General features: G+C 40.0%; 1 protein-coding gene across 16 annotated transcripts in view; it reads right to left on the bottom strand.

The window, feature by feature from the left end:
• HECTD2 (HECT domain E3 ubiquitin protein ligase 2) overlaps positions 1-24,624 on the bottom strand; it is a 59,012-nt gene that overhangs the window by 18,744 nt on the left and 15,644 nt on the right. For 12 of the 16 annotated variants that reach the window (XM_082286224.1, XM_082286235.1, XM_082286232.1 and 9 more), the window contains 11 exons: positions 23,409-23,692; positions 21,027-21,134; positions 16,111-18,266; positions 11,750-11,879; positions 7,136-7,274; positions 5,576-5,678; positions 4,633-4,722; positions 3,998-4,062; positions 2,919-2,964; positions 1,711-1,820; positions 365-513 (listed from right to left, as the gene is read on the bottom strand). In XM_082286224.1, the coding sequence (XP_082142350.1) occupies positions 365-513; positions 1,711-1,820; positions 2,919-2,964; positions 3,998-4,062; positions 4,633-4,722; positions 5,576-5,678; positions 7,136-7,274; positions 11,750-11,879; positions 16,111-16,332 (1,054 nt within the window). In that variant the 5' untranslated portion in view covers positions 16,333-18,266; positions 21,027-21,134; positions 23,409-23,692. Of the gene's footprint in view, positions 1-364; positions 514-1,710; positions 1,821-2,918; positions 2,965-3,997; positions 4,063-4,632; positions 4,723-5,575; positions 5,679-7,135; positions 7,275-11,274; positions 11,407-11,749; positions 11,880-16,110; positions 18,267-21,026; positions 21,135-23,408; positions 23,693-24,624 lie in introns of those variants that run through there. The other 4 variants (XM_082286230.1, XM_082286228.1, XM_082286229.1 and 1 more) reach the window with 4 other exon arrangements.

Genomic DNA, 24,624 nt, shown 5'->3' with positions numbered 1-24,624 from the left:
AGCCTGAGTGAGAAAGCAGGACTTTCACAAAATATGCAGAAAGCTGGAGAGTTTCTCTGCTTCTAGCTTTTCAGTATCCACAGATCTTCAGTTGTTGTCACAGGAAAACTGTGCACAGCAATTAGCCTCTACTGGAAAGAGAGTAGGAAGATTTACAACAGAAGACTCTGTTGCTTACTACTTTTTAGCCTTTTATTGTAGTTTATACTATGCCACAATCATTGTTAGTCTCCCCCAGAAGAGGAGCAGTAAAAACTATCCTCTCCCAATATGTGTGTGTCTGTATAAAACAAACCTTATATACACACACAAATATACAAATATAAACATATAGATGCATACAGAGTTCAAGCAAAATACCTACTAAATAAAGCCAGGACTTTTGTTGCTGATGGAATCCACCAGGTACATTTCACCATAGGTGGAAACTCTTCAGGTTTTGCAGGAAACAGCCGTAAAGAAATAAATTGCAGTAACCTATCCACCACCTGCTTGAACCTCTTCTGTGAAATCCTAAAACAAACATGCTGCACTTAGTCTCTTGTGATTACTGTCTACACTAGAGTTTGTTAACAGATTTCAAAGCAACAGAATCATTATCTGTTCTTGACTTTAAGTAAACAAACAAAAAATCCTTATCTATTTCACTCCACACTCTGAATACTAAGGAATTCTGATTTGAGATACTTGGTCCTTTTACATAAAAAGTGGTATATGCTTCATAAGCTTGTGCCAGGCGCACATTTTAAATTACGTGCTGCACCAGTTCCATAATAGCACAACAATACACATATATGTGTAGGCAGGTTAAAATAGCCTATGCTAAACGAGCATTCCTATTTTAATGGCTTCCATTTCTAATAAATGCTTTAAGACTAAAAGCATATGTCTCTTGCATCCTTAACCAAAAGTGGACACCTTATTTGCAAATGCAGTTCAAATGAAATAATATTTTACCACAATTTTAAGCATATCTGGACATAGGGAAGGGGAGGGAAATTGAATTACCACTCTTGCAGAGAAGAAAATCCTTAATTAAAATTTCCTAGGAGATATGGAAATTGTGAATATGGCCAAACTTCTTTTTACCTCAAACTGAACTTTTTGCACAGTCAGTACAGGGAAGGCAATCTTAGGGGCTGGTCTTCGGGCAGTTACCCCCATAATATTTCTTTTTGGGAGGTGTTATTAGAGTTATTTCAATTAATTACAAATCTAATGCCCTAACCACACTCTCACCACCTCCATCACACTAGGAAGCAAGGACTCTAGCTCCTTTGTGGTTTCTGTACAATGTAGTAACATTACAGTATCTTTTGCAAGTTATGCAAGATAAAACTTTATTTAAAAAAAAGATCATAAAGATGTTTGTTTTAATAATACCACATAAAAATATAACTAAAAATTTACACACAAGTTATTTTGCACGTGTTATCAAAAAATAACTCTGATAAGTTATTTGTGATTAAGGCTTCTTCTTATGAATATAATAATTTTTATACATTATATACATTTTGCATCTATAAATCAGTATCACTTAGTGGACTATGTCCATATGTATTTGAAAGCAACAAAAACAATCTATTTAGTCAATTAAATCAACTTTCATATAATTTATAAAACAGTCAACATCAATGGAAATACAGTAACAATCATAATCCTAGAAATGGAATTTGTCATGTGGGTTTTTTTTTTTTTTTTTTTTTTTACTTTTTAGACCAGTGCACTAGGAAATGATGGTCAGCTTCTGTTAAGGCTGCTATCTGTCTTAGCAAGTGAGCATAGATGACATAAGTAGAAGTGTTACTAAATTGAGGATTCTGAAAAAGATTAAAAAGAGTGTTAGGTTAATAAACTGCATAAAGGGAAAAAGTCATTAGGATCTTTTCTTATGTTTGTTGTTGCCAGTACAATTACACATGAAAGTAATTCACAAAATAGCTGTGACAGTGGTAAAACTATGGGAAAAAACAACTCACAACTTCTAGCCAAATAAAAAATACCCAACTGCTATACTGTAAAAGTATGATTTTTTTTTTTTCCCCCCAAAAGAAAGCCCACAGGTAGCCCAAAGGCAGTATTCAATATTCTGGATTAATTTTTACATTGTAACAAAACTACACTCCTCTGAGTGATGTGCTTTTCATATCAGTAATACGAATTCTTATAGCTCCTCTCTATCCCACATCAATCCAAACTAATTTTCCCTCTACTCCATGTGTTCACACATTCCCACGTTTCAGCAGGAGATACTCTTTTTAATTCACAGCTAGTATACCACCCCAGAGAAGAAAACTATTGTCTTGATAAATTAAATTGCCATTTGATAACAATAACAATAACAGCAGAAACTGCTTCTTGTGTCCAGAGGTGTTAGTTATCTACACCGGCAAAACGTAAAGGGGAAATCTGCTACAAATGCAAGCCATCTATAGCAGCAAAGGTAAAAGGTGACCACAGGCAGAAATCAGACAATGTAGTCAGATAGAATGGAGAAAGTCAGCCAGGTAGATTGGATAAAATGCAACACTGGAGAAAGTTACAGCAATATCCGAAAGCGCATATACTAAAACTTTCAGAGTTACAGCATCCTAATAAAGCAAATCTGGGAATGAGGATGACATAAAAACAAATAAGTAGGTAAAATATTTATTCTTTCAACCCAGAAAATAAGAGGAAACAATTACTTGTCTATTAGTGCATAATTTTAATCTATGCAACTTTCCCCATCAACTGTCTTCCCTTAAGCTCCCATTCCCATCATGCATTACACTTTTCCCGTATTTTAATACATTCTTACAACAGTAAATTGGATGTGAAGTATCTCAGCTATACAAACTTGTTTGCACAGTATACTGGTTTATAGATTATACGTTAAGCACACAGGTACTTACATAAAAATACAGTATTTTTCTTACCTGTAGAAGTATACAATATGCTCTAAGATCATCTTTTGTTCGTGGCCTATGAACAAATGAAATAATAAACAGAACCATATGTATCCATAATTTACGGACATTAAGAGTAATGAAATCATGGATAACTTTATTTTGCTTTGCCAATATATATAGAATACCATGTTTAAGAATCTTCACTGCTCTCAAAAACTGAAAAAGCCATTTACAGATTCTGACAATTGTCTAAAGGCAGCAGGCTATTTATCATCATGTTTAAAAACATGAGAGAAGGCCAAAAAAAGGTCAGAACTGAAGAGTCAGAGATGTTCCACAGAGGGAATTCCACATTATTTTCTACCTCGAGTGACACCACAGAGTTGTTTATTTGCCCTTCTTCAGTATGTCCTGCAAGAATTCTCCATACACTTCTACCACTGCAGCCTCTGCACTTCTTTGTGTTTATTGAGGTTTTTACATAACCACAAGCACATGCAGCAACAGCACAAAAAGCAGCATAAGTTGGAGACAAGGGTAGCCAAGACCTGGGTCACACGTGAGTCACAACAAGCCACTGTCTCTTGCTATACCTTTTTATGAATTACATTATGCATTCTCACTTCTATTTCTTCATGCTAAGACATCACCTCCAAGAAAACTTCCTGCTTTTGGGCTATCTCCTTCTGCATCCTGCACTGTTCTTTCTATGGTGCTGCCACACATGAACACTATTGTGAAGCCAACTGTCGATAGGGATTTGTCCTAGTTGCTGTGGGGGGTAGGTAACGAGTGTTAAGTTTTACCCTAGTTAAATTCCTTAATTCATCTTGCAATTAAGATGTCCAAAGAAATGCCCTGGCAACAAGCGGCTGAGATTTGGAGAAGGAATGTATGGCTGGGTATGCATCTGCCTCTCAGAGGTTAAACGTCAGCTTACAGAGTTCAAGATGTACTTCAGCAGATTTGCCAAAAGGGATTAAGTTCTTATGTATCAAATAAGTTGCATCACAACATTTTCTTTCTTTGTCTAAAACAATAAAGACAAAATGTATAGCAGATTGAAGTGCTGGCACAGCACTGATGCAAACATTTATTATAATTACCCTGTCCATTCTTGTAGTAGACCATTAATTATTCCTTTTAGGACTGACTTCTGAATATCTTGAGGCTATCAAAAAAGGAGAGGAAAAATCATATCTGAAGTAATTATACATACTCAATACCAGATTTTGTACAAACAAGCAAGTTTTCTTTGCTTGCATTTCAAGACAGCTAAGAAATATTTTGTGTTATGATGCTGAGCTCCTAAATATCTTCCTCACAGATATACTAGCTGAGGTCTGGGGTTGTGCCAATGGTGCCTTTCAACACTTAAGCCAACTTAAAAACTCTAAAGTATGATTTCTAAATTACTCCTGTCCTTTGTATACTAGGCACAGGGCCTACTTTTTTACTATCCCCATCCTCACATTTTCTTTATTTCCCCCCATGCAGTGTCCCATCACAGCCATGTCATATCTTTAAGATATGTGGTCTTTAAGAACTACCACAATATAAACTATGCTTTACTAGTAAGAAAAATTTCCTCCTCTTTTACTAGAGCAGCTGTCATGATTCTGCAGTAATTCTCATGGGATCATTTAAAGTGTGTTTTGAGAGATTCTTCAGAAACCGTGCCTATCTGGGAAAAACTTTTGATATAAATGGTATAAAACATGAATTCTTTTCTTCTACTTACAGTATTTAATAAGGCATCATAGACAACATTCACAAATTTTGCATCGATTCCAGAGTCCTCAATGGTATTAAATGGAGAATTGGTATCTTTCTGTAAGTTAGATAATAATGAAGCATTTTGAATATTTTATAGCTATCTTTGAAAATATAAGTTTAACAGCAAGCTTAGGAAAACACATTCAGATAGAAGTATTTTCATTATCAAAACATAAGAATGTAAGTTTCTTTAATTAGTATGTTAAAGATGGAGCAAAACAATAGTAATCCTACACATACTTATATAGTCATTCTATTTTTAAAATGTAAGAGGGTTTCAAATAATGAATTACATTGAATTTTCATCTTTCACATTTGTTGTTGATCCATTACCAGACAAAGGCAACAAAATTTTAAGCATTCAATATTTGTTAAATAACAAAAAGCCATGGGTTAGGCCCTACCATCCATATCAAATATCATAAGCACATTTTGCTCTGTAATAGGCAGGAAATAATAATTTAGCATGAATTCGGAAACATAAATATAACTATTCCCTAGGAAAACCAAGTATGCCATCATAACACAAGAACAGCTATAATAGAGCCCATATCACACCTTTTTTTAGGGATAGGGAATTTCTGTTTCCAGATTTGCCTGGGCCCCCGCATTAGCTTGGAGGTTTTAAAACTGTAATTTGTGTAGAAAGTACCTACACAGTCACAGTGTCACAAAAAAACCTACATACTGCAATTTTAAAGCTCCACAAACTCCAAATACAATTGCTTAAACTGGAATCAATAAATCAATGCAATAACAGATTGTCTACAAAAGGCAGGTGAGGTCATGAAAAAATGGTCTTAGTGGTCTTGAATACCTGTCTGCAAGTCTTTAAATGATATTTTTGTAAACATTTTGAAGATACAAAGCACTGTAATTACTAAACAGCATTAGGAATTATTTTCTACCTTAAATGCAGCATTTATCTCCAAGAAAGAATCAAAAGTTGTAGAATAAAAATTATGTACAGCTTTCCAATCTCCCGATGCCTTCGACTTTTCCATATCATCCCTAGAGAAAATGTAATCAAATACTGGTAATGGTTTGATCTTTCCAGCCACTTAGACTTTAAAATGCACTGTAACTTTAAGCTTTTCTCACTAAGCACACTTAGAAGACAGACAAGTAAAATATCTGTAGCTTTCTAACATCTTCCTTGTCATTTAAAAATCATGGTACTGTAAGAGAACAAAAGCATAGTTTGTGTTTGATACACCTGAGCAATGTCTTCTATTCAAAATGCTAATTCACAGTGTCACAGTTCAGTATGTTAGGACAAATAATTAGCAGAACAGAACAGAATTAAGCTGCAGCTACACTGACATGATAAAGTTTCTCAGAGTAATTTTAAGTATGAAGGCTCCTAAACCACTCAAATTCACTAGAATTTCGACAAAATTTTACTTCTTTAAAAATTTTTCGAATAGAACTTAATCTTAGGCACATGACAAGGTAGTTACTGGTGACAGTCAGCATGGCTTCACTAAGGGCAAACTGTGCCTGACAAATTTGGTGGCTTTCTACCAGTAGGGTTACAGTGGATCTTGGAAGGTGGATGATGGAAGAATGATATCATCTACCTGGACTTGTGCAAGGCCTTCCCCTGAAAGCTGCTTCCTCTTGCTTTGCTGCAGGCTGTGAAAGAGATCCTCAGCATGGGGAAACCCTAACCCAGCTCAGTGCAGGGAGCAGCTGCCAGGTCCAACTGAGAAGCACCTAGCCCTGCCTGGAGGTTGGCAATCGTGGGAGAGGGGAAATGGAAAGGTGGTAGGGGCTCACTGCTGGGGATTCAAAGGAGCAGGACAAGGGCTAATGGCTTTAACCTGCAGGGGGGTTGATTTAAATTAGATATAAGGAAGCAGTTTTTCACAATGAGAGTGGTGAAACACTGCCACAGGCTGTCCAGAGGCAGTGGTCAATAGATCCAAAAATCTGAATATGGAAAAAAAATTCAGCTCTTCAGATCACCTGAGTATGAGCAAAGGATCACCTCTTTGCAAATTTTCCTTTATACCCTCTTTCCTTTCCCACCAAATATACACTGAATAATCAAAAAGCACTCCTTCTCCTCACTGGAAGCACAAAATTTCAAATGTGGAAGAGAGAAGTAATTCCCATTATAACCAAAACATCTAAGACTGCAAGGGATTTGCTAGCCTACAATAAGCCATACATATTTTTTTTTCCAAAACTAAACAATCACTGCATTTCTAATTCTAATTCTGAAGTATATGTTTTGCCATTTTCTGTGTGGAACAACATTTCAAGCTAGAAAAAATATTTTGATAGTTTTCACAGTAACAGCGTTATCAATCCCACCGTCATAGCCAAAATAACTCCTTGTCAGACTTGCTGAAACTATTTCCTCATTTGAGATTAACAAAATCAAATGCATGAATTAGGTCAAAATGAAAAGAATTCCAAAGAAAGGAAGAAAATACACCTCTAGGAACACCAGTATAACTTACTGAAAGTCTTTCACAGTTTTGGTTCGAATTGGAAGGGAAGGTTCAGGAGGAAACGGTGCTTTCAGTTCTTGGGGTAACGCGTCTATAGACATGCGCTGCTTTTGCCTTACATCGAGGCAAAGAGGTGGTAGGTCTCTCCCTTAAAAGAAAGGCAAAGAAGAATAAATACAATGCATCTAATACAAATATATAGGTACCAGGGAAAAAAGAAAACTCACACTCTTTGATTCCAATTCTTTAAAAAAAGTATTCTTCTCTTACCATCGGTACATGCAGACATGATGGAAAATTTGGCTAACTGATAAAAATAGCAGTGTTGCCTGTTATTGTATTTACAATATAGATTGTAAATATTTAATATACAAACTACAACACTGGTGCTCCTTACAGCTAAGAAAAATCTCACGCACAACCACGCCAAAGTGCAACTGTCATACACGGACAAGACTTCAGTCTGTTTTTCTACACTGTGATATATAATTTTAACTAGAGCTGACTGTGGATCATCTACAGCTTCCTTAAAGAATCTCTCCAAAAAACTAAATGGGAAAGGCAAGTTTTTTTTGTCTTACAGAGAATTGTGGTGAAACAGAATCTTTGAACACTTCTCAATAAATTTGGCTGCCTATTCTAGTACAACTGGCAGTGCTTTGCCAAAGTCTTTCTATTCTACTCCTTACTTTCTACTTGATCTGAGACTGATCAGATTAGAGTGGCAAGACTTGGCAACGGCACAGCTACTGTGAGAGGAGATGGGGCTGCCTCTGCATCCAACACAGCTCCAAAACACACCCAACCATGGGCCAAAGCTGAGCCCAGCAGTGACACTGGTAGCACCCCTGTGACAATATATTTAGGAAAGGGTAAAAAAAACCTGCACAGCAGCTGAGAGAGAGGAAGGATTAAAAAAAAAAAAGAAAAAAAAAAAGAAAGAAACTACCCTACACACACCCACGTGAGTGGAAAAGAAGGAGAAGGAGGAGGTGCTCCAGGGTCTGGAGCAAAGATTCCCCAGCAGCCAGTCAAGAGTCCTTGCCTGATCAGGCTGCTGGCAGAATTGGCAAGAAGTTGAGACTGGGAACAAGGGAAGGTGTGGTAAGCAGGGAAGGGGAAGGTGTTTTGAGTTTTGTTTAACTGGCAATAAATTAATATCCTCAAGTTCTGCCTATGGCAATAATTGGAAAGTGGACTCCCAGTCTTTATCTCAACCCATGAGCTTTTTCAACTTATTTTCTCCCAGTCCTGTTGAAGAGGGGAAGCCACAGAGCAGCTTGGTGGGTGTCTGGCAGTCAGCCAAGGTAAACCCACCCAAAACATGAAAAAAAATTTCCCTTGCATTTCCAACACGCACTTTACCGACAGCATCTCCATAAATACCCTCAAAGCGCTCTTGTAGTCTGATTTATACTGCTCATCTTTAAAAGCATTTATATGAATTGTGACATATGTTTGGGATAAAATACACCATATAAAATAAAACTGTCCTCAAAATTCAAACATATTTAATGAAAATCCTCTATGAAGGATTTTCTAAGACCCCTCTAAGCCTTTTCAAAGATTTTTTTTTTAAATTAACTAAACTTCAAAGTAGTATCACTACTCCACTGCCTACTCCATTTATCACAGCAGGCAAACAGATGCTAAAAAAATCCCATGAATCCAAAAGCAGATTCATTTCATTCATGCTCATGACAGAGACACTGTCCCTGTGACTTAACTCAGCCACCATTTATGAGATAACAGATCAGACCAGCCCTCAATCCTCTGAGAATGGCATCGATTACAGATATGGAACCTTGCCATTCTCACAGCTGGAATTGAAACTATTTTAAGGGAAGAGTAGTAACTGAAAAAAACCAAAGCTGGCACACAGATAATAAATTAATTCAAGCCAAGGTGCCAAACAGTCCATCCAAGAAAATGTTCTCTTAATGCACATCACTCTCTGAAAGCAGGATGGACTGATTTTAAAGAATCTAAGAATTTGCCTTATTTTTATACTCTGAGAGTAACAAGCTTTTTGATTTAACTCTCATTCTGTCTTCTCAATTTTAAATGGATTAAACACTGAGTTATAATCAACTGAATACATGAAATGAGGAAAATATTCTTTCTACTTCTGTAGAAGAGACATCTGCTGGCAGATGCTGCTTCTCACTTCAGTAAATTGAGGCTGCAGGTGCTACACTGGTAACTTGCACCCTGTCAGCAATGCAATTTTCTTTGAAATACAGGCAGTTTGATTTAGATATACTAAAATTGGTTTTAATAATATCTTTAACACATATGGCCAACTTCAGTATGCTTTGTCATCATTCAAGTTTATTAGTACATAGATTTATTTGCTCTTCTGCCAGTAAAGAATACTAACTAAGATCCATCACTTGAGTTTCATTGAGTAGAAATGGGAAAACTTATGTATTGAGTTGATAAACAGCAATAGCACAATATTACAAGACAAGAAAAACCAATAGTTTCTGGCCTCTTGCCCAGTTACATCAAGTAAAAAAATTCAGCAATTCATGACTGCTTAAGGAATGATCAAAAACTTTGGTGAAGAAAATCTCGTTGATACAAAGCAGAATTGAGTAGTCCAGGGAAGGTCAGGGTAAATGAATACTGCAGCTATTTTCATGGTGACCAACACAGCTGCAGGTAGATGAAAATTTTCAAGGCAGATAAGGCAAAGAAACTTGTATTTGCAACATTAGAAAAGAACTAGACCAATCTATTTAATACATAAATTTCATACCAGATCATTGTTACATTAGAAGACTCATTATATGTGGCAGCTATATAGCACACAAAGTAGACACTATGTAGTCCCCCTATTTTTCATGTTGTATTTACCAGCATTAGTTTTTCCACACCTTTGTTTTCAATGAAATTAATGTTCTTTGAACGTGAACCTGAAGTATTACCAGTATATGCACATATATATATCTACACGTGTTCAGAGATAGCACGTGTATAGATCTGCAAAACACCAACCAAGCATTATTCCTGAATGCCAGATTAGCAAAAGCAGCATTTTTAACTGATAAATTTGTTTCAATTGTTAATGTCTCCACAGAATACACATACCACCTCAGAATATTTTGAATTCACCTTTGACTGTTACTAAAAATATTCTGGTTTTATACAGGCAGGTTACTCTGATCCTGAAACTACCAGAGCATCTGCTCAATTTAACACACTGAGCTCTATTTCAAGAATATATCCTTGACTATAATAAATATTGCCATGCATTAGTGCGGTGAAAATTAACAACTAAGTACTTATGAGGCAATAATTACAACTGGGACAGCATTATTCGCAGCAAAACTCAGGGCACTTCAGGAGAGTGGTGTTTAAAGTTTATCATCCTTGCCAGATACCAAAAAAAAAAGGAGGGGGGTCAGGGGAGAAGCAGATTTCTGGTATGTTATGCAGCAGTGGGAGAATTCTTTACCGGCCATCTCCAGCCCCTGTGGTTTCCTTTGTGTAGTACACAGTGATTTGAACTAAGCACAAATCCTGTCTGAGGTATCATTCAAACCTTTTTTGTTTCAATGATTGCCCTTGTTTTGGAAGCAGAAAGCACCTCTTTACTCCATAACAAAAACTGCTAAAAAAAGAGAAATCTTGCACTGACTTTTAGTTTTGCAATATAGCTAGCACCAATAAAAGATTATTTTAGTAAGAATCTAGTGTTGCAAGTTATAAGCCACCTTTTTCTGCACAACTTTGACAATACTTGTCAATAGTTTTGTTTCAAACTGACAATACAGAGATCTCTCAGTGCAGTCTCTTTCTTGCCTCAAATTGTGCTATTAAAGACTTAGTGAACCACAGCACAATAAGCCTAAAGGGAACTTGCTCAGAGACAAGATCAACACAAACCTGACAAATGTTTGTACAGCCTTTTATGAAAAGTTCCAAATTACTGAAATTCCATATCCTAGCCCAAAAACCTACTAAAAATTCCAGGTCTAACCACAAAATCATAAGATGATGTTGTGGTTAGACCTGGAAGGCTTCATGATTCTAGCCTGCCATATTGAATACAGAGCTCCACTTTCTAGCTCTTCATCAAGTATTGTTACATCATCATAGCACAACAACCTTCCTTCTCACCTATAATGCTCTTCAGAACTTACCAGTTGTTGCCTGTGCATTTTATTTTGTGCCATCACTGGCCTTCATCTTCACTGAAAAACAGCAACTGTCTCCCTGAAAAGCCTTATGCTTGCCTCATTCCCGACATCATTCAGATGGCAATAAAAAATTTTCTTCAAAGTTCTGACAATTTCTGGAGACATTGCCTGATTGCAGCTAGACAGAGTATCTGCAGATAGACAACCGAATCAGTACCTTTCTCTGAAACTTCAAATGGTTATTTCATCCTCCAGGTCTATCTGTTTTTTTCTTATCCAACTTTTCTCTATGACACAACCTCTACTGACGGCTATGGGCTATCATACATACCACGGCCTGTAAAATGTACAACACAGTGTAATTTAATGAAATCTAGATTTCTAGATTTTCTGGCCCTACCACAATACAAATACTGGCAGAAATTTGAGCACCTTCTAAACTTGGGAACTAAGTAACACAGGTCTTTGTTTTTCTTACCGTTTTTGATGTTGGGTAAAACAAGTCGCGTAGGCGAATTTCTGTTTCCGATGCCTTCCTTCTTTTGGTTGATAGTTGTGATGAAATTGCTGAAAGTGGAAAACTGATTTTTGGCTCCTTCCTCCAACCCCTGTAATTAAGACAACAGTATGCTCTAAAGGGCCAACACATTACTGCTAGAGTAATCTTACCAGTGAGGTATTACAGAGAATTCTTAAATAACTTTTATCTTGAAATCAGACTGGTAATAACTAAATAAGACATAAATAATGATCCTGCAAGTTTGTTTCAAATTGATTCAGGAGAGGTACCATAAAATTCCTTTCCATTACATTAAAAAACTCAAGTATTAATTTGCAGGATATGAAGATATCCTTGGATTACTGTGAGGAAAACACAACACAATTAGAATGCTGTCAATGATATTCTAACTTTCTGTATCCTAATAACTATCTACTTTTATCTTCCTCACTACATCCAGCTCAGTTTAAACACATGGAAGTGTCACATATTCCTTTTTCCAAATAGCCCCAATATATTGAAGTAGTTTAGACAAATTTCCCAAGACTTGAAATGTGGGGCCAAAAATTCTAACCTGTTAAAAAATGTAAATACTGTTTAAATTTTAATAATAATTAAATACTACAAAGTAAAGTAAATAATACTAAATTTACGACTACTGGGTAAAACTCACTAGTGATTCAAAATGGTCAGCATCTCCTGCCACTGAAAAAAGGCTGGCCAACAAACGTTTGTTGACAAAGTGCTGAAAGACACCCTGCTTAAGCACCTGTACATGCTGTCACCAAGGAGCCTGCACAAGTCTCTGCTAGGAAGTGTTGAGCCCTAATGTGTTTCAACAGCAAACAGAAGTGAAATCACACATTAGACTTTCAAAGGATTGTGCCAATTAGTCTGTTTGGCTAATCAGCACCAGGTGCTATTAGATATAGTTATTTACTACAGAATTTGCAAAGCATAGGTGGGTTCAGAGGCTTGCCCAGATGACAGAAGTCTCACGATGAACATTTTAATTTTCATCTCAGCTCCAAGTCACCAACTGATATCAGGAAAAGGTAGATCAACTCAAAAAAACATACACACTCTTCCTGCACATCACGATTTGCAACCTCACAGTAACCTAAACACTCACTTTCTTGATATCTGGCATCTGTGCTCTCAGTTAGAAATATGTTTCTGCACAAATCAAAGCTTTAATTCAGCAAATGAGAATGCACATTCTAGAATAATTAAAGCAATATCCTATCAAAATTTTTGAACCAGTACATTTCCCTTTCCCCTTAAGGGACAAAGACATGCAGCCAAAGTTCTAAGGAAAACACTTCCACCACAACATCCTGAAATACCACCAGAAGAGTAATAACACAACCCATAAACCTACCACACCGCAGTGTACACAAGCTGGTACACTGCCAGGAATTTTAAATAACTGTGGCACATACAGCTATTTTTCTGTGGCTTATAACTCATTAAATTATAAATTTGAACAATCAGCAGGACTTCTGGCTTTAAAAATATCAAATTTCAATTTCTAAAATTGGTATTTTTACCTGATTTCAATTTCTAGTTCCACACTCCCTATATGCAACAAACATTCCAAAATAAAATGTAATTACCAGTGTAATTTTCAGATTAATATTTCCTTTTAGTCTATAACCTTTGAAAAATCATTAGGATGATTCTTAAAAATCACCTGGCACATGATTGGAGAAGAACAGACCCTGGACAGACATTAGTGACTGAAAAAGGACTTTTAAAGAAACCCAGGTGTGAGGCTAATCTGCTCTGCCATAAAATGTGTGCTCTAGGCAGAAAAGCTCTGAAGCACAGACTAGTCTAATTATGATTATTAGGGAATAGATAGCAGAGAAAATTGAGAAAAGGAGTTTTTATTAAATAAATTATTGTGCCAGCCTTTTTGACTGACTTAGCTTTCTAGGTTTTACTCCAGCCATGCCACTGAAATACCATGGGTGAACATTTTAAAAAAAACTTCCTTCTTAATGCCACCTCCCTCAGCAGTGATCATAAAGAACAAAAATTGCATCTCCTCTTTAACTCCATCATCCCGTTTCAACAATATTAGACAAACATATGGACAAAGGATTTACTGGAAGGCCCTGGAGGAATACGGGAAACTTCATGCTCATTAATGAGAAACGCTGACAACTCCTGAGGGAGTAATCTAGGGCAAGTGCACAGCACCATGTCATACTCAAAAATTTTGTAGGAGGTCACTGAGCTTTTAGAGCCTAAGATTTCACTAACTCACTGCCATCAGAAAACTGAACATCTACAGTCCCCCTCCCACCCACCATAAGGAATGAATATGCTTAAAGGGAGTAAGTGGATCAAAGTAATCTTTAGTTCTGTTTTAAGAGCATATTAATAACCCACAACTCTGCTGGCTTCTTAGTGGAAGTTCTCCAAAACATTAAGCCCTCCATAAGACTGGAAAGGTACTAGCATTTATAAAACTGTATTTTTCATTATTGAAGTTAGATGCAATGGTGAAAGCAAGTCAAAATGTTTACAAAGAGCACGTACAGACTGCTTTGTGGGAAGATACAAAAGACTATCTAGAAGAGTTTCTTGAAAATCCTGTGTTAGCCCTAACATTGCTTACTCGAGGCCCTTATGTACCTGGCAAGCAAAGACTAGTGAGGATGAAAATATTTTCTTCCCTGTCCAAAAATACACAAAGTACACTCAGATCACCAAAAGGCAACTGAAATTGCAACAGCCTGAACAAGAAGCAGGATTTTCCCTTCCATCTGTAGCTTGAAAGGTGTAACTTTGGACTGGTTTTCTTTTACAGAAGTCTCTATTTGTTCCTAGTTATTAGGGAGCAAATTATTTAGCTTTCCCCAAGTTTCCTTCCAGAATCTGAATGCTGACACCCAGACTATCACCCCTTTGGAAATGTCTATGACATCTGTCCACAAAACTTCCTCTCTCCGTGTAACATGCTACTGAACCCCATATAAGGCTCTTGGTAAATTCAAACCCCGCCCTGCAGTTGACAAACAACCACACGCAGCCAGGTCTGAGCTCCTCTGTAGCAGCTCCATTTAGACAACTTCTGCCTGTGGGCAACAGTTCAGAGGTACATGATGGATGTCCAGCTACAAAGAACTCCAGATTCTTTAAGGCAGCTGGAATTCTACATGGCCGTGCAGGGGCAAACATTTTTAATTAGCTGAGCTAAGCCTGACACGTTTTAGGCCAGCACTTGTATCTTTATTCTAAGGGACTGACATTTGCCATTCAAAGTGTAAGGTGGAGATATTCAAAGGTAAAAATAACTCCTGGGCACTCGTCCATTACTCCCACCACACTGGTATTTGAATCACAAGAATGAACATATTCTTGCACATTCTGACAGATTTACAAAGCTGAAAGTCTTTCAGAAGATTGGAAGGTTTAGGCAAAACACAAAATTGGCAGAATTGCTCCAAGGAGTTTGCACACAATTACTTAATCTAACACCACAATTATTTCCTGACAGTCATAAATGTTATATGCTCAATCTTTTCAATTAAAATTACGAATTTAAATAAATGATAATTGAAATGATAATTTTTAGTAAGTCAGATGCTTATCAGAACCGCTGAACTAAAATCTCCTAAGCGTGTTACTACAGGATTAGTAACATTTTTGTTCTGTTGTTGGACTGAAGTAACTTACCGGAAGTTCTAATGTTAAGCTATGTATGATATCCAACTCATGCCTGGAAAAATTTGTGTTTTGTAATATTGTATGGTCAGCAGAAGAAAAGCACAACTCTGGTAAAATTAAAAGCCTGAAGAAAGGTTTCTGAAATTAAGTTATTCTGGCAAATACCCTTTCCCCATTTTTTTCCTTCATTAACTCATTCATCATTTCATCAAAATGTTCTGTCATCTTTGCTTCAACACAAAGTAAAAACCGGAAAAGATTTTTTAAATAAAAAGCTAAAAATAAGAAGTATTTCCCAGCTACCTCTTTTGCCATTAAGTGCATTAGAGCTGAAAACCTCCACCCCCGAGAACCCTTAATGAACATTCACGATGCTGCAAACCCTCAGTCATGACTAACCCGACAGAGCAGACCGTTGTAAAATGTTAACTATAAGCGGATGGAGAATTTATAGCTTCATTATGTCATTGCTTACAGATGCACTTGTTATTTTTAAGAAACTTGAATGAAAGCCTCTCAGCGGAAAGGAACATGAAAGAAAATGAGGATGATGCTTCCCCCCTTCCCTTTCCCCTCCCAAATAAAGCGGCAAACACGGCAAACGAACATGGAGTGGCACAGGCGGGCCCGCGGGCGGCTGCCCGGGCACTGACGGGACCTACCCCGGCAGCTGCCGTGGACGCCGACGGGATGGGCGGCAATTTCTCTCTCTCCTCTTCCTTTTCTTTTTCCTTCTCCCCTTCTTCCTCTTCTTCCTCCTCCTCGCCGCCCTCCTCGGCTGACGGGGCCGCGGCGCTGCCCTGGCTCAGCTCCGCGCCCGGCGGATGCCCCTCGCCGGGGCCGGGGGACAGTTCGGCGGCAGCCGGCGGGCTCTGCAGCGACATGGTCCCGCTCCCGGCCGCCTCTATGCTCGCGGCAGCCTCTCAGTGCCCAGACCCCGCGCCCTCCTCTTCTCCTCCCTCCGAGGAGCCCCCGCGGGCACCCTCAGCTCCTCCGCTCGGCGCGGGGCCGCCGCGGCACTGCAGCAGCCGTGCTGCTCCCGGGCGCCCAGACACCCCCGCGCGGCGGGGCGGAGCGCAGCGCAGCGCAGCCCGGCCGCCCCCGCCGCGGCCCCGGCGCGCAGGGGGAGCGCGGGACGCGGCGCAGCCGAGGCGCCGCCGGAGCCGCTGCCCGGCAGCCCCTCGGCCGCCGCGCCACCTACAGACCGCGGACAGCAGCAGGGGCCGCCGCCGCCGCCATGCTGTTTATAGGCGGCTCATGGAAACGCGCCTGGCGACCGGGGCGCGGCGCGGGGAGAGCGGAGGACACGGCGGCGGAAACTCCGCGGCGCAGGAACCGGCGCGGGGCTGCGGCTGGGGCTGGCCCCGCGCAGCCGCCCTGGCAAGGGGTGCCGGGCCCGGTGTGGGGCACTGACGGGACCCGAGAGTGGTGACGACGAAATAGACGAGTAATAAATGTAAACATAAATATATCTATAAATATACAGCTGGGCGAAGGGCCCTCGGGGCGGATACCGCTAGGCATGCCCGCGCCCCCGTCACGCCGGGTGGTGCTCCTCCCGCCCAGGCCGTGCTGTCAGTGGCACCTCTCACACCGCCCTGTCGCCCCAGGGCACATTCCTCGCCGCTTCAGGTCACGCTCCAACGAGAGAACACAAAAATCATCGAATCTTTAAAGCTGAAAAAGCCCTTCGAGATGATGAAGTCCAACCTTAGACCAAATAACACCGTGCCCACTACACCATGTCGTGGAGTCAAAACCTTACTGCGAAGGACTGCACCGTATCGCGAAGAATGAATGTGTGAGTGTGGTGCTGTCTCTGATGGCAAAGCCCGAGCGGTGCCAGGGGTGTGCAGGGGTGGGTCCTGGCCCTCCGTTTGTGCCCGTCTCGGAGAGCCTGAGGCGGTACCCACTGTCAGACCCTCAGTGCAGCTCCGTGGCTGTGCTGGAGCTTTGCTGCAAGTATGTGAAGAAAAACCATCTTCGGAAGAGGTGCTGTGTTGAACTGGTTGCAATACAACATCCAGACCAGATTGTAACACATGTTGGCTGTGAGGTACTGTCCTGCCACCTGGCTGGGTATGTGCAGCTGCAGGAGCTTGGTGCGTGAGAGGGGGACAATGTTGTGTACCCCAACCTACATCCAATTTAAGTTCTTCAAACCACTAGCTGCCAGACAAAACAAGTTTCCTTCTGAGCACTCTAATTTTGTGTCTGAAGAAGAGTTTCTCTCCCAGCTTTAGGAACAGAGTGTGAATAGCATTATGGACCACTTGAAACAAATCTTCAAAATTCTTTTTCAGATGGAGGAAAACCATGTGATGTTTTTTCTGAGCATTGGCACTACGCAAGTAGCTCCTGTAGGAGCTGTGGGAAAGATTTGTGTTAGAGTCATAAAAGCAAAGGCACAATGGATACTGCAGTGTTAATCTAACACACTGAAAAAGGCTTTTCCTTTCTGAAGAAACTGGCAGACCTGGACGCTTTTTAGGTTTCATTAAGAAATGGCTTTGTCTCCTTACGAAATTAAATATGCGATCTGGTTTTCCAAGAAGTTTACTCTCCTCACTGTGCTTACTTCCCAGTGGCTTTCAGCAGTTTGCCTGAATAAGTGGCCTGTTTCACTTAAACAAAGCCCCCCAAACACTCATTCATCTTTTCCCTTTCCATGCCAAGAAATAGCATAATGATAGTAATTTCAACAGCTTCAGTACAAGCAGCTTTACACCCAGTGGCAGTCCCCAGCTAGAAATAATTGGCACAGCTCTTTTGTGGAGCTGTGCCAGCTTGAAACATGGAAGGATTTGCTCCCTTGAGCCTGCAAAGAGAGATGAAATAAAGAAATAATTATATGTAGAAAGGCAATTACAGAAACAAATTCATATTTTTTTCAGTTCCATTGAGCTATAAAGGCCTGATTTTTGACAGTGTCAGAAACACTGAAATAGTTTTCTGCCGAGGTTATCTCACAAAAAGCTAATTCAAAATCAAAGACATCAACTTCTATTGTCCATGCTTTCCTGTGCTATTTGAAGTGCTCTATTGAACTAAACGAATTCAGGTGAATATTTTGACTCATGACAACTATGAAAATAAGCACAAGAAAAATTTCTTCCTATTTTTGTAAGAAAGCAAAATTACTGTCTACTGAAGGAGAAGCAAACAGATTTCCCTACTTCTAAGGAATGCATCTGGTGCCCAGGGTTTGAAACTAAAAGTACTTCAAGATCATTCATAGATCCACAAGGCAGTCAAAGGTATAACTACAGCTGGGAAAGACATTCTAAATTGGCTTTCAGTTTTCTATTGTGGATGGATGCTAGCTGGGAGCAGCAGTGCTGTATATAATGAGGCAATGCATGTAGACCCTGTAGTAATTTGTTGCCAAAGTGATGAACTGGGGTAGTGGGCAATGGAGCAGTCAGAAAACAGAATAAAGACATTCTAGCAGTAAAGATTGGTGGGATACACAACATACACAATTTTCAAAACTAAACAGAAGTATGCAACTGCCATTTTACGGACTTCATGAATTTGTTGGACAGATAGCCTGGGAGCCTTGACAAGGGGCCAAACACACTCAATGCCTGTATTTCAAAGGACGCTTTCCTTGATTTTTTTTACATCTCTTCTAAGCTACTTAAAAATCTTTAATCAAATGGTGCCAGCTACTTCACCATATCTTTTGGTGAAAGGGGCAAAGGTAAATTTCAACCGAAAACTGATGCTAATGCCCAAGTACATGCTGCCTGGGTCTACAGTTCTTGCTGTTCCTGGAGGAGTTTGCAGTCTCATTTGACCCCCTGCTGGCACACCACACTGCTGGCTCTGATAAACATATGCACACTGCAATAATACCCTTGAATAATTGTGTGGGGAACACAGCATGATGATTTTCTCGTATTCATGGAAGAACAGTCCTGCCTTAGCAGGATGTTGACCCTTTCAACTGGAATAAGACCTTCTTGACACCTTATTTTAAAAAGCTTCACAAATATATCTTTTCTATCCAAGAAGTTTGAGTTGTCAGAAGGGGAAAAGTCATTGGCACATCTCTGTGCAATGACGTGGCCAGGCACAGACCGCTGCTAGGAATGACAGATGGAACCAAACCAAATGCTAACATTTGTTCACAAATGATTAGTAAATGCTTACAAGTAATAGATACACTCACAGAGACTGGCATTTGGGAGTGATACACAAATGTAAAAAATAAAAAGGGCTAAATTCCCTGCCTAGTGTCATCATGGCAAATATTGATTGGATCTCACATGTTTCTCTGCAGTCAGAAGTCAAATTCAGCTATAGCCAAATCGCCCCTGGTTTAATTCAGTAATGTTAGGGGATAGGTTTGGGCTGTTACAGGGTTTCCCCTGGTCCTCAAATGGTTTACTAGTGTTTGCAGTCAAATGGTGCCAAACATCTCCAGTGCAAACTGGTATTTCAGGAATCGAAGCAATGCGTGACCTTCAGGAAAGGTAGGCTGAATTTTCCCATTCAGTTGCTGAGGTACTCCCATCACACATCTGTACTGTGTCTCTCTTATGGAGCCTTCTTTCTCTTCATACCTTTTGAGGGTCTCATACACTTCCCAGTACAAAATACATGGGCCATTTGACAGGTGTGTGCTTTGTGAGATGGACCCTGAGTGGGCATAAGGGGAAGCACAGAATGGCTGAAACATTAAAAGAGGAAGCAAAGGCTGGAGACAGCCCATTTCCTCTCTATGGGAGTAGGAGAGAAAGAAATGCTTGGGAGTTTTCCAACACAACAGGTTTTCAGCAAAACATTCTGTTTCAACAGAAAGACCTGATTCATTGAAATGGAAATGTTTTACAAAGAACCATCTTTCTCAGTGACCTTTTAGCAGAACTCAGGCAAGACGCCACCAAAATCCACCTATTACTCCACCAACTCAGTTGGAGAGCTCACCACACTTGCCATGTGAATCACAAAAATTAGAGACAGCATAGCTTCTGGACTCCCTGGCCTGCTAACTCCCTGTGGTACCCTCCTGTGCCACCTGCCCACATCATCCTTTAGGGAAGATGAAAGTTCGTGTCTACTCAAAAGTCATGACTGTTCGGAGAGTGCACAACCTCAGAGCTTGTAAGGGATGACCCCAGTCTTGTCCAACCTCTGCTATTTGCAGCCACCTGTTTCCCGTGAAGTTGGACTAAGGTATACATTTAAAGAATTTTGTCCAAAAGAGTCCAAATGATTGTGAATCCATCTGCCATTGCTAACGAGCTAGTCCATTTAGATTTATTATTCTTGCTGCAAATTTGAAAATGTGTCAGCCTTGAGCTTGGCTGACTCTTCTAGTCATCATGTGCCTTCATTTGCAAGAGAGAAAAGCTCCTTCTATTCCAGAAGCACATATGCAAGGTGCACTCAAACCCTCCTGAGCTAAGTCCACGTTATTTCCCTTGTGACTAACATTAGATGAACTAATGTATAGCTCTCGCTTACCCTTTGGCCATCCTCCAGTACTTGAAAAGTCTCCTTTAAAAAAAAGTTTATAAATATTTATAAAAAAATGGTGCAAAGAACTCAGATAATCTTCTGAGGCACTTACATGCAAGTTGGTTTGTCTTGGCAGACAATTATATCTTTCTCTTTGGCAAATGGTAAACTTTTGATTGAAGGTACATCACCAGATGGGATGCATCCAGCTTGGGCATTCCTAGTACAGAGAAGGAAGAGGTAATCAGAAGTTCTGTCTTGTCTGCATCATTATGCTTTCACTTTGGGTTCCTTGTCATCACTAACTGGTGCAGTACAACAGCTGTACCAGCCAACTGAAAAAGGCTTAGGCACTCTGGCACCTAAGCTATACATGATCTTCTAGGTTAGTTATTAACTCATTTTTGTCTGCCTGAATAAGGTGAATATTATATTACCTCCTGCCATGGAACAGGGTCTTTGGGTTGAAAGAAATCATTAGCCTCTGTTTTAGAAATGCAATGGCTTTTTCAGAGTGAGCTTATCTGTGTTAACACAGTTTATGCAAACACTGGAAGAAAGATATGGAGAGAGAAAATCTCACCAAATTAAGAGCATTCACTTAGTGAGCTCTCAACATCACTAAGGTTTCCATTTCTTCTATCCAGAAGTTGGATAACCAGCTGGTGTTGGTTATTCAATCTAAATTTCAGTTAATTTCACTTGTACAGAATATAACAGTAGCATAGCATTCCTCAAGGTATAGCAAGGGACAGACATTAAGGTCGGGAGATAACTCACTACCTTTGTAATGTCTGATCTGGAATTTATTTTTAAATGAGATAGAGGCAGATATTAGGCACAGAATTTTATCCAATTTCTATTCAAATTGGAAATAATAAACAAACATGCCATGCTACAGAAGTTTCAAATGAGGAAGCAGTAATAATGCTTAATTCAGAAAGTAGCTTCTGTACCTTTTGTCATGTGACCTCTAAAATGGTAAAATACTGTTAGAATTAACATTTGCTTAGCATGGCTTTGCAAATATCCGCTTACTTAGTGGTTAACAATCAAGTCCGATTTCTTAAAAAGGCAGCGTTCTTGAACTGAAGTGACAGCGAGAGATACAATTTAAATAATTCCAATATGCTCATCCTCTTTAGCTAGGAGGAACTGGAGGAGCAGAGGGTGCTGGGGAGCGAACGGAGGGTGCCGGTGGAGGCGGCAGTAGCCAGGGCTGCAGCTCCCTCCAGCGCCGGCACAGCGGCTTTTCCAGGGAAGGGGGCTGGCCTCGCTGAACAAGCATCGCGCTCCGGGTTCCTGGCGTTTGGAAATTACTTATTAGCTCACAGACATGTTTGACGTGGTAGAAATACCTAGATTTCGAGCTTTAATGAAAATAAATATGGGATAAGATCATGTACACAGTGATTTGCATGAGTAGCCTTGAAACCGTTAGGGCAGTTGGCATAGACGATATTAACCCCATATGTTGGTTTGGGCAGGATTAAGAGCTGGATGCTTGCAGACTGTCAAGAATTTCACATTTTTAATGCATCATGTGGTATTTCCTTTGTAATGTCTAAGTGGGATGCATACAGTGCCTGCTTCTTCAAGTATCTTGGTTAGCTAACTCTAATTGCCTTTCCTATTAATGGCTAACTTCTACAAACAGGAGAGATGTCTAAATTTGTGGAGGTCTTGAATCTCCTAAGGAAGAAAGGCCTCTGGCACACATGATGGTAGCTAGAATCAGAGGGCTGGGGCAGATTCTGCCCTCCCACTGAATGGTGCAGTCCTTGCCAATGAATCTGCAATCTTCCTGCCATGCTTCTCAGGCTGGTCTGTAAGATAAATCACCTCTGCTTGTCAGCTATGGTTACAAATCTAGGGGAACCCCAAGTGAATGGGGGGCCTCTATAAGTGTTAGTGGTGCTGTTCCTGCAGCAGAGCAAGCCCTGAGGACAGTCCACCCAAAATCTGGTTCCTCATGTGCTGCTGGAGTCTGTTTGGATCCACCTGCAGAATTGTAGCACAGGCACTGATGTGCCCCAGCTCAGCACCTGGCCAAGCAGAACCCATTGGGTGCTGTGTCAGCCTGGCTTTCCTAGGCTCAGCCTTCCCTCTTCAATGGCTGCTTTACTTTCCCATCTTCCCTGCTCAGGGCAAGTCGTGTGAGAAAGCCAGTTGTTTCTAAAAGTGTACGAGGGCTCTCTCTCCTGTCTGCTGTAAACACCATCAGTTTCAAACCCAACTCTTTCACAAGATTTTCTTAACTTTCCCGCACTGCTGTCAGTTGCAAATTTCCCATTAGGCACTGCTATAGACCCACTGGCTGTTTTTCAGCAACTTGCCTACAGTAGCTATGAGAGTAGAGACGAGGAACACCATGCAGTGCTATGGCAGCCACAGACCAAAATTACAGCAGGGAGAGAAGAACTCCCAACAAGACCCCAGCTGTTCTGTAGTGTCACTATAACCTCATCACACATACAGACTGAAATGTTCATACCTCTGAGTTCACCTGAGGTTTCACAGCAGATTTGGGGGGAGGCAGCAGCTTCAGGACATTTCTTCAGTCAATGTCGGCTCAGACACAAGAAGCTCCCTGTGTGCCAGCAGAGGCAGCAAGTGACACAACTCATGATTTTACAGAAGCACAAGAATTGCTTATGGGTGAGTGCCAAGGGCATCCCTCTACTGTGCAATGTGGATGCCACTCAAACACCCGGCACCACTGGCACGTGGCTACAGACAGCACTCAGTGCATGTTGCAGAAGTGCATTCACCAAGGGCCTTAAAAAAAAAAGCACAAATGTAAGTGAATAAGATCAAGATGTGTTTTATGGATATTGTCTAGCTTCTTTTACATAAATAATCATACTCACTCAAAACGTGTTCCTTTCTAAACAGTGTCTATTGTAGTAAAACCTCCTTGTCCACCAAAATAGCACAAAAAACTCCACAGTTTGTGTGGGATAAAAGGAGTGATGCAAACACAACTAATGTAATGGTGACTAAATTTACGTAATAAATGAACAAATAATGCTGTTTTGTTTCTCTCCCCTCCAGAGGAAATGTGCACCAAGTGGTTAATAATCCCATCTTCTGTCCTTGCCCCACACAGTATCCCTGTATTAAAAAAAACTCCACCACACTGCTTGACTCTAGGGGCAGAAACTTTATAAAAGCAAAGAACTGGTCTAGATAATAGGGTTCATATATCTAACTTTCTCCCAAATTATCTTTTAAGAAATTTTTTCCCTTTAAATTTTTCCTGCACTTGTTCTCCTTAAAAAAATAAATATTTTAATGGCTTTTTTTTACAAATACCTTCATCTTCAGTGAAGTTCCTGAGACACACAGTAAGGCAGTAGAGAATCCTGGAGTTACAAAACACTATTCTAATATAAATAAGAGATAATAAAACAAACAGCTGGACCAGTTCCCTGTATAAATTATAATGATTCTTGAAAACATGCTGGAGCAAGGGAAGGACTCCTCTCCCTGAGAAGCAGCAGAAATAATGTGTGATGAACTGACCATAACGCCCATTCTCTGATTGCCCTGCTCCACCACTGGGGAGGAGGTAGAGCTGGGGGAAGGTGTTTTGAAGGTCATGTTTTATTTCTCATTATCCTGCTGTGGTTCTGTTAGTAATAAATTCAATTAATATCTCTAATTTGCATCTGTTTTGCCCATGATGGTGTTTGGTGAGTGATCTCTCT

Source organism: Coloeus monedula, assembly GCF_965178545.1.
Source record: "Coloeus monedula genome assembly, chromosome: 8".
Classification (NCBI taxonomy): Eukaryota; Metazoa; Chordata; class Aves; order Passeriformes; family Corvidae; genus Coloeus; species Coloeus monedula.
Note: the sequence above shows the minus strand (reverse complement) of the source record. Positions and strands in the feature narration are given on the sequence as shown.